The 13,592-nt window shown below is 37.5% G+C and overlaps 1 protein-coding gene and 1 long non-coding RNA gene across 3 annotated transcripts in view; both read right to left on the bottom strand.

Annotated features, from left to right (window-relative positions):
* Positions 1 to 1,379: 1,379 nt before the first annotated feature.
* LOC112483582 lies at positions 1,380 to 4,092 on the bottom strand. The gene is made up of 3 exons (XR_003047714.1): positions 3,990 to 4,092; positions 1,685 to 1,845; positions 1,380 to 1,552 (listed from the first exon to the last, which is right to left on the bottom strand). It is a non-coding gene; the product is annotated as an uncharacterized LOC112483582 (long non-coding RNA).
* Positions 4,093 to 10,591: 6,499 nt separating this feature from the next.
* The window catches only part of TAF2 (TATA-box binding protein associated factor 2), a 66,062-nt gene continuing 63,061 nt past the window's right edge, over positions 10,592 to 13,592 (bottom strand). For both annotated transcript variants that reach the window (XM_006916590.3, XM_006916591.3), the window contains one exon: positions 10,592 to 12,056. In XM_006916590.3, the coding sequence (XP_006916652.1) occupies positions 11,794 to 12,056 (263 nt within the window). In that variant the 3' untranslated portion in view covers positions 10,592 to 11,793. The remainder of the gene's footprint in view (positions 12,057 to 13,592) is intronic.

The raw sequence follows: 13,592 nt of genomic DNA, 5'->3' as shown, positions 1-13,592 counted from the left end.
CTAAGACTAGGTGAGTCATCATATACCCTATCCTCTCGGCCCATCGATTGGTCCAGAGATGAGTACATGACCCAAGCAAGGCCTAGAATGGGCAAGCATAGCCAGACAGAACTTCCTCTGAGATTTAAATATAAATGGTGGAAGAGAAATGCTTTTTTACCCTGGGGTTGATAAGCTGGGAATTAGTGAATCCTGGGGTACTGACATTCATTTCACCCAAGCTATATGTAATAAGTCCTATCTTCAACACGAGGGAATGAGGCCAATACACAAAGGCAAGCAGACCCATACGCTGGAGAGGTGACATCATTTGAGTTCTCTGATCCAAGTCTGCCAAAGCCTGATATCTCAGTTATGAGATCCAATAAGTTCCCTTTCGCTTAAATTGGTTTTTGTTGAATATCGTTCTCTTGCATTTAAAATCCCTGACTACAATGTGTATAAAAGGCATGTTACCTTTAAAATCTGTTCTCAAATATTGTTTACTATTCAATAAAGATTAACTTATGATGCAAAATGGAGAGAAAGTATGTCTGTTTCTACCTTAAACACACATTTTTGAAGTCTGGATCGCCTCCTTTGAAAATCTCCCCCTGAGCAAGCTCTCCTTCCCATGCTCCCTGCCCCCCTACTGCCTGCTCAGTGCCTCCCTCTTCATGACAGAATACCTGGCTTCCATCGAACACAAGACTGACCACATGGCATTGAAATCCTTTGTTTCTAGGACAACCTTCCCATAAAATGACAATTTGCTTGAGGACAAGGGACTGTATCATATCTTCATATCTCCAGCACTTACCTCACTGCTGGGTATACAGTAATGATTATATTAAACTTAGTGTTATAAATATGTACACACAACTTTTTATCACCACCTCGTGGTAGAGGGTCTAAATTACTCTTCAATTTCCTAAATTACTCTTCAAAAAGTAATCACAACTTTTTATCACCACCTCATGGCAGAGGGTCTAAATTACTCTTCAATTTCCTCTGGAATATGTTAATCACAACTTTTTATCACCACCTCATGGCAGAGGGTCTAAATTACTCTTCAATTTCCTCTGGAATATCCTCTGTTAATCAAATTAAAAAAAAAAAAAAGTGGAAACTACAAAACCAAAGTAATAAATGATAGCACAATTACTGTTCAGCTGACTCAATTAGAATAAAATTCTCAAAAATGAGAAGTGCTAAAATATTTCTAAAGCAAAATCACTCCCCAAATAGCAGACCAATGTCTTTAATTTTAAGTAAATCTCAACAAAGATCAAATCATAGAAATCTACATTGGTAGATAAAGCTTGATTTATAATTGTGAAATTCATATTATATCAAAGGATTTTTTATTTTTTTAAATTCTGGTTCATTTTTGGATAAAAATGGTTGGAGGTCGGTTTCTCTACTTGAGATGAGAAGCAAGGTCAGGTGCAATCACAGGGCCTAAGCAACCAATGGTTCCAATTGGCTGCATTTCAGTATCAAAAACAAGAGACCTGGGTAGTAGCAGCCTATGGCCTTCTCAGCTTGCCTCCCCTGGCATGGAATCTTCACCCTATGAGTTAGATGGGATGAGAATGATCAGGGCCCCATTATTCTCTGACTGCCATGCTTGGGGTAGAGCCTCCAACCTATGAGTGGGGGCTGGATGGAGGAGGGAAACACCCATCCCAGGGGCTGCACTCACCAGGAACTCAGCCTCTGTAACTTCCAGTTGGAGGAGATCAGGAACGTCATCGGCCTCTCCTTCCTGGTTACATACTGTGTCCCTTGATTGGAAACTAACAGGAATGGGGGCTCTGCCCTTTTGGCCACACCTATCTTGAGTGGAGCCTCCATCAAGCTCAGCTAGCAGGGAGAGAGAGGAAGGGAGAGGTTATGGTTTGAGCGCCACAGATTCTCACTGTTCTTACATATTTAACAGATTTTGCTGAATATTTCATTTCCTGTATGCTCTTAGGACAATTAAAGTCCAGAGACTTTAAATTTTAAATGATTGTGTGTGTGTGTGTGTGTGTGTGTATGTGTGTGTGTGTTTTAATCATTTTTACTAGTTATGGTTGTTTCACTGGAGAATGGGTCTGCAGATCTCTTCACACCTTCCCAGAAGTTTCAGTCCCTTTTAAAGAATACAATTCCATAAGCTAACATTATAACCGCTGGTTTTCATTGCCATTACTGTCGACTTCTATTTTTAAGTTGTAATAATTCCTAGTAAAGTAGAGAGATGTAATTTTATTCTGATCAAGTTGACTTGACCCCTCTCAAGTAAACAAAATTACATGCAAAGCTGAAAACAGAAATGGGGACAGGGAACCAAGCGGGAACAACATTTTATAATTTGCCAAGTTCAGAGTACATACACTTTTTTTCTTTTTAGTTTTAAAAGACAAATACCGACACGTAAAGTGAATTTATATTTTACAAAGGCTACCAAGCTGAACCCCTTCCTCCAAGTTTTCATTCTGACCTGACCATATTTGAATGCGGGTAAGTAACCAAATCCACATTTGAATTTTTGCATCTACTACATTAAGACCTTGTTTCCAACATGACTTCATTAGCTGGAACCATTTTTAGTAGGGAACATATAAATTAATAAAAATAATTAATAGTTATTGTTATACAAATTAACTTTTATTGAGTATATATGCCAGGCTCTTTGAAAACTGTATTAAATGTACTATTTCACTTAATTCTAACAACATTACTATGAGGCAATTTAAATTTTTATTATCTCCGTCTTATAGATGAAGCAACTAGGTACAGAGAGGTTAAGTTACTTGCCTCATGTACATAGCCCATCAGTCAGTGGTGGAGGATGGATATGAAGCCAGATAGATTAGTTTCTAGAACTTCCATTGGTCCTTTGTGCTATACTGATACTTAAAAAGTTTTTGGCTTCATTGCCAAAAATATGTACAGTAGCCTCCTAAGAGTGGTACTTCGGAAATTTTCTTTAAGAGAATTGTTCATTCACTCATTCAACAAACTTACTAAGCAAATACTATGATCAGAAAGACGAACTGTTTGATTAAGCATGGAAACTAGTAAATACTAATCTTGTAGGATAAAAGTTGACTCCTCATATGAATGGAAAATACCTCATGAGAATCAAAATCAGAGAGTCACATTGTTAAGCACTAAAATGGAACTGTTATTATGTGAAAAATTTTAACATTTTAATGAGCACATACTGCAAGCTGGGCACCATGCTAAGCTCAAATGCTTTATATAGGTAATTTCATATCATGCCTCCAAAAATCACCAGGTAAGTGGTTAAGAGCTGAGGCTCTAAGTCAGCCTTGTGGGGTGTGAATTCCAGTTCCAACAGTGACTAGCTGTGTAAGTCAGACAAATTATTTAAAATCTCTGGGCCTCAGTTTACTCATCTGAAGATTAGATATAACAATGGCAATTCCTGTAAGTTAAAAATATATTCAACAGCAAGTAAAGGAATATCTGACTATAGTGGCTTTAAAATAAGAGTTCATTCTTCTACATAAGTGAAAGTCTGGCAAATGTTAGTTTAGCATTTCAGTGATGTCATGGCTGTGATTCTTTCAGGAGTACAAGATAGCTGCTGCAGCCCCAGAAATGATGTCAATGTTTAGGGTAGAAAGAGCAGAAGAGGGTGCCGGCCACAGGGGTCCTCCTGATCAGGAAAGCTAAGGCGCAATCCATGCAGATTTCTATGTATGTCCCCATGACCAGAACTCTGTCATATATGGCCACTTGAACTGCAAGTGAAGCTTGAGAAGCAAATATGTAGGAGGCACATTTTCACACACACACAATCAGGGCTCTATAAGCAAGGGAGAGGAGAATGAGGATCACAGGGTGAGCACCTCAGCAGTGCCTAGCACACTACTTCATGGGGCTGGGAGAACAGAGAGAATTCAAGCTAAGCATCTGGCACAGTCTGGGTCCTCATTCGGGGCCAACAGATGTTAGTTGTTTTATTTTGTAAATGAAAATGTTCAAGAGCTTACCTCGAATCACACAGCTTCTATATAAGAGATGAGATTCAAAGGCAGCCTTGCGGACTCCAAAGCCTAAGCAGTCACAATGTAAAGAGTGATGAGAACAATTGAGTAGAGGCTTCTAAGGGTGCCATTGCTCCTGAATCACTTTTTGTACTCTGCTTAAGAGTCACACTTTTATTTTTCTTCATAGATATGCTAAGGATGCCTCAGCTGGATCCCCTGCAGGAATTAGTGGAAAAAGATGTAAAAAAGTAGCCAGCTCTTGCTTAAGTCTTCTGAATTAACACCAGGCAACCACCTAAGATACAGCAGAAGGACATCTGTATTTAACACATACACATACAAAACTGTATTTAATAAAAAAATAGCCATGAAGCTCTATTGTTTGATTAAGCATGGAAACCAAATACTGACCTCTTAGAAAAATAGTTGGCTCTTCTCCGAATGGAAAACAACTGGACGAGAATCAAAACCTGATGTGTGAAGTGTCCCCTCAAAGTAAGATACTCAAAAGATGTTAGAAGCTTTCACCAGGAAAACAGACATCTCTATTTTTCAATTTAAAAAATGTACCATTACTAATTAAAACCACAATATTTAAAAAATGATGTCTCCCCCACCGCATGAAAGGGTTTGGTTTCATATTTGCAAGGTGTAATGAACATGTGAGGTCTGGTGACCTCATCTATAATAACTCCATGCATATAATTACTGTGCACAGAGGTGTCTGGAGAGCAGATTTTTAATCAAGGCCAGGACAAGCCTGTATTACATTAATAGAAAATGTAGAACACATGGTTCCAATTCCATTTGCTCAACCATAAAATGAGCAGAGTATTACTGACTTAACTTCCTCCCATAGAGTGGGAGGGCAGAAGATGAGTTCCATAAGACACAAGCTATGTTTACAAAGCACTTATGGCAGTGGTTGCTAGACTTGGGGAATTATCAAGGATTATCAACTTTGACCTTGCCAAGTAGTAACAGTAAAATAACATAACAACAATCAACCAACCAACCTGACCACTGTCATCATCACTTCATAAAAGGACTTTTAACACCAAGCAACTAGGATGGACATACTTATTCTCAAAGTAAAAAAGCAATACTGTAAATGGAATGAGTTTTACTAAATTTCACTCCTCATCTTAATTTTTCTCATTTGAAATGCATGGATTAACATTTAGGAATTACAGGGTCAGTCCTGGCATTGTTCTCTTAGTCCCAGATAGTCTTTCTGGACACCGGATTTCAAGGACTAGAGGGCACTGCTATAGCATTACAGGCAGGGCCCAAAAGTTTCAGGATGCATGCAATTAAAAATCTTCACTAGAAACTTTCAGAGCACATCTGTAATTGGAGATGCTTCTCCCACACTCTCCTTTGGCCTGCCTTAAAGTATTTCAATAGTTTTAGACTCCAGGTTCAAGATCCTATTATTGCTACTTACATAGTCATTTTAAGTCATAATTAGAACCTAGACACAATGAAGGCAGGGGTCTTAAATTCCCCATGGGACCTTGCACTCAGCAGGTATCAAGTGATACCTACTGATTTGGTATGAGCTTGATGATTGCGGAGTCTATAAAAGTTCTAAAAGCCAAGAACAGCAGCTAATGAAAATCATTGTGAGCTGATCTTGGGAAGAAGATGGGTCTGTCCAAAGAGGTAAGAAAATATTTTACTGTCAATTGAAAATTTTCATATTTACTTATCTAACATAATCTTATGTACATGCTCTGAGCATATGTACATGGTCCGAGGCTAAAACATAAGATTTTTTAAAGAAAATTCACAACCACTCAAGGCTGTCTCTATTTAAAAACTGAAATAAGGACTTTATAATCTAGATTTTCTTATGCGACATGTGACCTTCTCTACGTATTTACGGTATAGTGGTTAACAGAATAGTCACAGGAGTTTGGCAGCTGGCAAGAAACTGTAAGACAGTCTTACATAGTCTTCTCATTTTTCAAGGAAATTAGCGCTAGCAAGGTCGGATGATTTTTTTCAAAGCCACAACACTAGACGCCTGTGAATTTGGGACACAGAACGCAGGTTTCCTGTTTTCCAAAACCATGATCTCTCTACAATATTGTTTACTCTCTGGCTGATAACATCATCTGCTTTTATGCTCACTTCAATAAAATCTGAGCCCGTGTTAAGTGGCAACAGGGACTTGCAGTGGCACTAGATGGTTAAAGCGAGAAAAAGCATCATAAACAGGATAATGAGATGACCTCCGCCCTCACTCAGTGACTCATGATTGAACGGGAAGGGAAGGACTTCACACGCCCAAGTAACATGTTTTTGGGGTAAAAGTTTATCTTGAGACACAATATATTTTTTTTTCTTAATTTTTCGACTCACCCAGTTGGCTGAGTCCTTTCCTCTTTCCTATGTTTATAATATCTAACATGCATGTTAACACAGAATATCTGGCATAGGTAACTAGATATCCCTATTGAAAAAGCAAAGCCCTCGAGAGCCTGCTTCTTGATGTTTGAGAGTAGGAAAATGAAATAATTTATGTAATTCTCCTTTGTACAAAACTCTGCACACCAGTCTATACACTGGCATGCAAACTTGTAACTATCATACCAATCAAAATAAGAATGTCACTTAAGTGAATGCACATCAGTGTTACTCTAATCAATGTTCCAAATACCATTATAGTAAAAGTACCGAAGAACACAATAGTACCTAATAAACTATGTGAGCACTATATGAGGTATACACAAAAAATGTGAAAGCACCAGTTCTCAGTGGTGCAGTCTTTGAGGACGGGGCTGTCTTACCGACTATATTATCATAGTAAATAGTTTAGATTATAGAAATGATCAAAATATACTCATAGCTTAGAGGGATTGCAATTCTATTAGTTAATATCCTTCTTAGCAAGAATTCCCATACACCCTTCACCCAATTTCCCCTATTGTTAACATGTTACATTACCGGAGTACATTTGTCAAATCTAAGAAACCAACCATTGGTACATTAACTCCATAATGAATTTGAATTTCACTAGTTTTTTCACTAACATCATTTTTCCGTTGCAGGATCCAATCCAGGAAAGCTCATTGCATCGCTGTCATGTCTCCTTAGTCTCTGGTCTGTGACAGTCTCTCAGTCATTCCCTGTTTTGCATAAATTTAATAGTTTTGAGGAGTATTTTGTAGCATCTCTCAGTTTGGGTTTGTCTGATGTTTTTTTCTCATGATCAGACTCAGTAGACTGGGATTGTGGGTTTTTATGCCCACAGAGAAGCATAATCAGAGAGGTGTCCTCATCACATCACATTGAAGACATGATAATAACATGACTTCTCACTGGTGATGTTTACCATGATCACTTACTTAAGGTAGTGTCTTTCTTAACTGTAAAGTTACTGTTTTCCCCTTTCCATACTCTATTCTTTGGAAGTGAGTCATTAAGTCTAGCCCACACTCAAAAGTGGGGGTGCCAGAGGTCAAGAGCTTTCAAAGACAGTTCCGCTTGGGCTGAAGCCCATTTGATATGAAGAGATTTCACTTACAGTAAAAAGTTGGAAACAGAAGCAATGGGCTAAAAGAGAACAGGAAAACTAAGCTTTCCAGCTATTTATCCGAAAAGGATTTCAATGTAAGGATACTTTGATCAAAATGTCTTTTTAAGGAGTTTACGAGACTTGGTTAATGAAGTAGCTTCTCCACGCTCTCCTTAAGAATCATCTAGAAGAAATGAAACAAGAAACAAAAATCGCAAACTTCAAATTCTAAGAAATTATTAGAAATTTCAAATGCAAACCCGCAACACACGAAGGGTTGCCAAACGCAGAGAACGCAGGGGTACAGGAAGATGCTGAGAGAGGATATCTATTCCTGCAGCTCACATTCAAACTCAGCAAGAGAGAGAAGTCAGACAAAAGAAGAAATCAGAATATATGATTTCACTTATATGCGGAATCTAAGTAATAAAGAGAACAAACTAATCAAAAACAGACTCACAAATATAGTGGACAATTTGGTGATGGACAGAGGGGATGAGGGGTTGGGGGCTGGGAGAATAGGGTGAATGGTTAAAGTACAAATTAGTAGCTGATGGATGGATGGTCACGGGGATGGGGAGCATGGCATAGGGAATGCAGTTAGCATTAATACGTTGGCTCGGTGGAGAGTCGGGAGGGAGGGAGCAATCGGGGGATCATTTCATGAACTATACAGATGTCTAACCAATGTACTGTATACTTTAAACTAAAATAAATAAATTAAAAATCTAAAATAATTAGAAATGTATAAACATTAGAAAAGAGGTAATAAAATTACCATCATTTATAGATGTGATTATTTTCAAGTAAAACCCAAGAAATGCATTTAAAAAGTTGCAAGTAAGAATTTAGTAATGAAGCTGAGATGGTTAATTTTATCTATCAATCTGACCGGGCCATGGGATGTGCAGACAGACAGCTGGTTAAACATTATTTCTGGGAGCGTCTGTGAAGGTGTTTCAGGAGGATGTTAGCGTTTGGATTGGTGGACAAAGCAAAGCAGATGCCCCGCCCCCTCCCCAATTGGATGATGGGTGAGCATCATCCAATCTGTTGAAGGCCCGAGTAGGACAAAAAGATTGAGGAAGGTTAAATTCCCTCTCTACCTGACTGTATGAGAGCTGGGACATCGATCTTCTTCTGCCTATGCAGTCTTAGTCTTCAGGCCTTCAGAACCGGACTGCAGTCTATGCCGTGGGCTCTTGCTCTCAGGCCTTTGGACTACACACCACTAGCTTTCCTTCCTGGGTTTCTGGCTTGCAGACAGCAGATTGCAGAACTTCTCAGCCTCCATAATCACGTGAGTTAATATTTTATAACAAATGTGTGTGCAGGTGTGTGCATGCTGTTTTTCTGGAGAACCCTGATTAATGCAGTAGCTAAAGCACAAAATCAGCAAAAAGCAATATACATAACCATATATAAATACACCATTTTTCAATACCAAAAGCAAAATAAATAAACTACCTTATAATGTAGTTAAAAAGAAATATTATATTAATAGATAAAAATATTGTTATCCCTAATAAGAATAATCAACATCGATATCAATTCTAAGTTAACTTTCAACACACGACCAACACCAACTACAAAAACAATTTCAAGGCTAGAAAGACTGATTCCAAAATTTATGTAGAAAAATAAACCCACAAAAAGGCAAAATTATAGGGATGAAAAATTGATCCGTGGAGGCCAGGGGGTGGGGGTAGGGGAGCTGACTACAAAGGGGTGGCACGAGGGAATTTGAAAGTGATGGGTCTGAGGTGGTTGGATACGCAAGTCCAAGCATTTGTCAAAACCGATAGAAACATACTTCACAAAGAATATGACTGTATATAAATTAATAAGTCGACCAGAAAAAGAAAATGACCCATAAGAGCCAAAAAATTCTGAAGAAGAAATAAGCGGAGGCTAGCTCTACTATACATAGTGGTACAGTAATCTAAACAGTGTGGTACTGGCAGGTGAACAGACTGATCCATGAAACTAGCTACAAGGCCCAGAAATGGACCCAAATATATAAGGGAATTTAATATATGGCACTTGAAATCTAGAGAGAAAAGATAGAGTTTTAAATCCCTGGTGTTGGGTAGCATTCTGGAAGAAAGGAAAAGTGGGATCCCTATCTCCTGCCTTCTATCAGAATAAATTCCAGATGAATTCTAGTTGAATAAAGGCTATAAAACCTGAAACTTGAAACTTTAAAACCAATAGAAAAATTGGGAGAATTCTTTTATAATCATGGACTAAGGAAGACCTTTGTTACTATGATACAAAATGTGGTCGTCATAAAAGATAAAGTATACAAAAATAAAAAGCAATTTCTATAATTATCATATTAGCAAATATAAATACTACATGGATATATGTACAGACTAGCTCTGGAAAGGTACATTTAATACTGGCAACAGGGACTGCCTCTAGGGAAGGAGACTGGGGAGGCTTACACTAGAACTATGTATTGTTTCTGTGTAATTACCTATTTCGAAGATGTGAATAATTTTTTGCATTGTCTGCTCCTAAACATCAGCTTAAATAGCTGAAAGCTCACCATAAGAGGTTCCTCTTAAGAAACATCCAGTACTAATACGCAACTTAGAAATAACATACACAATATACAGTTCCTAAACACTGTTTGATATGCAAGAGGTGCTCTTCCAACAACACTGATAATCATTTTGAAATGTATCATTACTATTTTAGTTGGGAATTCTACATGTGGTATCACTGCACACTGTAATATAAAACATTCCATTTTTCCAAAATAATTTCAATTGGCCAACAATTAATTGGAATCTTTAAATAACTGCCATTTAGGCCCTTCGATGTCTCATCACATCCCCTATGCACTTGCAAGCTGGCCCAGCTCCACCGCTTTACAATTACTCTGTACTTTTGAAAACACTGTATCGTCTGCTGAGAGAACTTTACCCGCCTCTGCCTACTGAAATCATTCTTCCTAGAAGGACCAGATCAAATACCACTATCCACAAAGCTCTCCAGAAATTTTGTGAATAGATATTACATAGATGCAGAGATAGAAAGGTAACAAAAGATATAAAAAGACACAAAGGCAGAATGATCAATTTAAAAAGTGATTTATTAAACAAGTTAAATGCAAATAAAAGTATATTTAAAAGTCTAACATTATTGGATCCTTTTGAAATACCAATTCTGGGAAGAAGTATCTTCCAAACTTCCTAATGATAAGGAAAATGATAAAAACACAACAGGTATGAAAAACATTTTTAAACAAACAATAAAGCACACAGTAAATCAGAAATAAAAACAATAACAAACATACAAACTATTGAAGTATGACACCAAAATGTTTCATGTTTTTAAATGCTATGGTATACTCACATGAGGGCCAAACTGTCTATGTTCAAGTTAATAAATAGTATGTAAACACCTTTTTAAGGTACCATAATTTGTGTTATATAGAAATAATTTTAGAATGTGTTGGCTGTGTAAATTGTCCACATTTAGCATATGAACATATTAACTTATACTTAATGAAAAAAACCTTATAATCTAAACATCTTGATTTGAGAACTGTGGATTTGATAGTTCTATTAAATTCCAACGTCGTCATCGCTGAATGCATTACCAAAAGTTATTTGATTTTTTAAAAAAGCTTCTTCCAAAAATTTCAGTATTTTAGGGCAAAAGAAAATATGTATTCTTGTTTACAAATTCTAAAATTCTAATGCTTAGTTTCTATGTTTAATACAAAAAAAAATGCACTAGAGAGACAATTCCTATAGAAAAGGCTCTGTCATTTTCAGTAGTTCCAAATGGCGTTATACAATATGTCACTGGAAATAGTAGTAGCTTCTGTTTAAAACAATTTGGCAGTAGCTTCTGTTTAAAACGTAACTTTGCCTGATAACATCCATCAAAGGCTTTAAAACATAATTGACCTTGGCAGTACACACGGAGACCATGATGTGACTGGGGACTGCCAGTGGGCTGGAGAGTCTTTATGAACAGAGGTTTGGGGGGGTGGGGGTGTGTGTGGGTGGGTGTGTGTGTGTGTGTGTAAGAGAGAAAGAGAGAGAGTTATAAGGAGAAAGTGGGATGAAATGGTTCATTTAGAGCTATAAAATATATTTTCCTAATTACATCTCAATTGTATAAATAACGTAAATCAAATGTTTAGAACTTAAATGGATTCTGAATTTCTGAGAGGCAACTTGTTTCCCCCTTTCATCACTCTCTACAGAGGACACAGCTTTCCTGACATACTTCCTCTGGACGCTGAGGGAACGGGCTGCTCAGCCCTCAGTCTGAGAGAGAAGGAGAACGCACAGACCTGCCGCTGGCGGGGCTGGAGAAAGCAAAAGGCTCCTTGTCCTTTTCTTTACCGTCGTGCTTGTGCTTGTGCTTATGCTTATGTTTGTGCTTCTTCTTCTTCTTCTTGTGCTCATGGTGGTGGTGGTGATGGTGGTCACTGTGTTTGGAGGACGTAGATTCCTTAGAAAACAGTGAGAGTGGAGTTGTCGCAACTTGATGCATACTCATCTCCAAAGGCGATTGTTCTTTACCTTCAAGATTAAAAACACCCAAATGAATTCCTATTGATAACAAGGAAAGTGAGATGAAAGTAAGAGGGAGCTGATGACAGTATAGAAAAGAGAGATTCCTAACTGTTTATCAATCCCATGGAAATAATCAGGGACAGGAGAAGTATCTAAGTAAGACATCCAACTGGTTACACACAAGTAAGTTTTCGGCACTGTAACCAAGAAGCTGAATATTTCAATTCTTTAAAGTCTATACGAATTATGATATATACCACCGTGTTACCAAACCATCTTCTAAAAATTAACATTTAATATTTTAAAGTACTATGAAGCAACAATAATGATTACACATGTGTGTTACAGGTTAGCATCCACATTAGTCAATGAAAACATAGCTCTTTCAACTATATAGTTCTGCCTTAAGGTATGAGGAAATGTTAATATTATTTTTGTGCCATCCGGAGAACCACTTAGACACACGTAAACATGCCACGCTAGTTACTGATAACGATCTCGGCAATTATTTAAATTTCTATAGTTCCTTAAGACAATTCTGGGGATAGATAAGCAAAATGAACTCTTTAAATATATTCTGTACACTTAGCTTAAGAAACCCAGAAAAGGTGGGGAGTCTATAAAGAGGATATCTTTATTTAAAAACAAGAGTAGTGTCATTTAAAAACAAAAACAATCAAACAAAAAAACCCCGAGAATTAGATTTGTGCTCTAAAACAGATTCTCTTACTAATCTTCAGCATATTTTATCCCTCTTTATTTCACCTAAAAAATGAATGTCTTTAAAAGTTTTTTTCCATTTCTAACATTCTATCAGTCCAGGAATATACAATAGTGGTTTTCAGACTCTGTACAAGAATTGCTTCATCTAGGCTCCATAAGCCCTGGGCCATACCCTAATAAACAATTCTTTCCATATTACTCTAAGTTAATGTTACTGCTTTATATGCAGCCAACTAAGAAAAAAGCCTGAGAATCAGAACCACTACCCCCAATCTAGTTGGTTACCAAATCTTATTGATTCTCACAAATATCTCTTAAATCTGCCTCCCTATCCTATCTGCAACTGTATTAATTGCAATAACTTCATCTTATCTGGATTACAGTACTAGTCTCCTATTAACTGGTTTCTTGGCCTGAAGTGTCTTATACTCTAATCCATACTTTATTGGGTGCACAGAAGGGGTTCTCAACCAGGGGTAATTTTGCCCCCAAAGGCTTCTTTGACAACATCTGGAGACATTTTTGTTGTCACAACTGGGGTGGGGCTGAGGGAGGAAGTGTTACTAGCATCCTGTGGGTAAAGGCTAGGGATGCTTTCAAACATCATACAATGCAGAGGACAGCCCCCTATGACAAAGAACTCTCATGCCCAAAAATGTCAATAGAGTTCAGGCTGGGAGACTCTGCTTCACAGTGATCTTCCTGAAAATAAAGCTGATCATAACTGTCAGCTTAAAAACTCAGTTGATTCCAATGACAGAATAAAAGCCAAACTCCTTGGACTTCACTGAAACAGTTTCTGAAAAAAGATAAAAAAGT

The sequence above is a fragment of the Pteropus alecto genome, unplaced genomic scaffold (assembly GCF_000325575.1).
Source record: "Pteropus alecto unplaced genomic scaffold, ASM32557v1 scaffold164, whole genome shotgun sequence".
NCBI lineage: Eukaryota > Metazoa > Chordata > Mammalia > Chiroptera > Pteropodidae > Pteropus > Pteropus alecto.
Note: the sequence above shows the minus strand (reverse complement) of the source record. Positions and strands in the feature narration are given on the sequence as shown.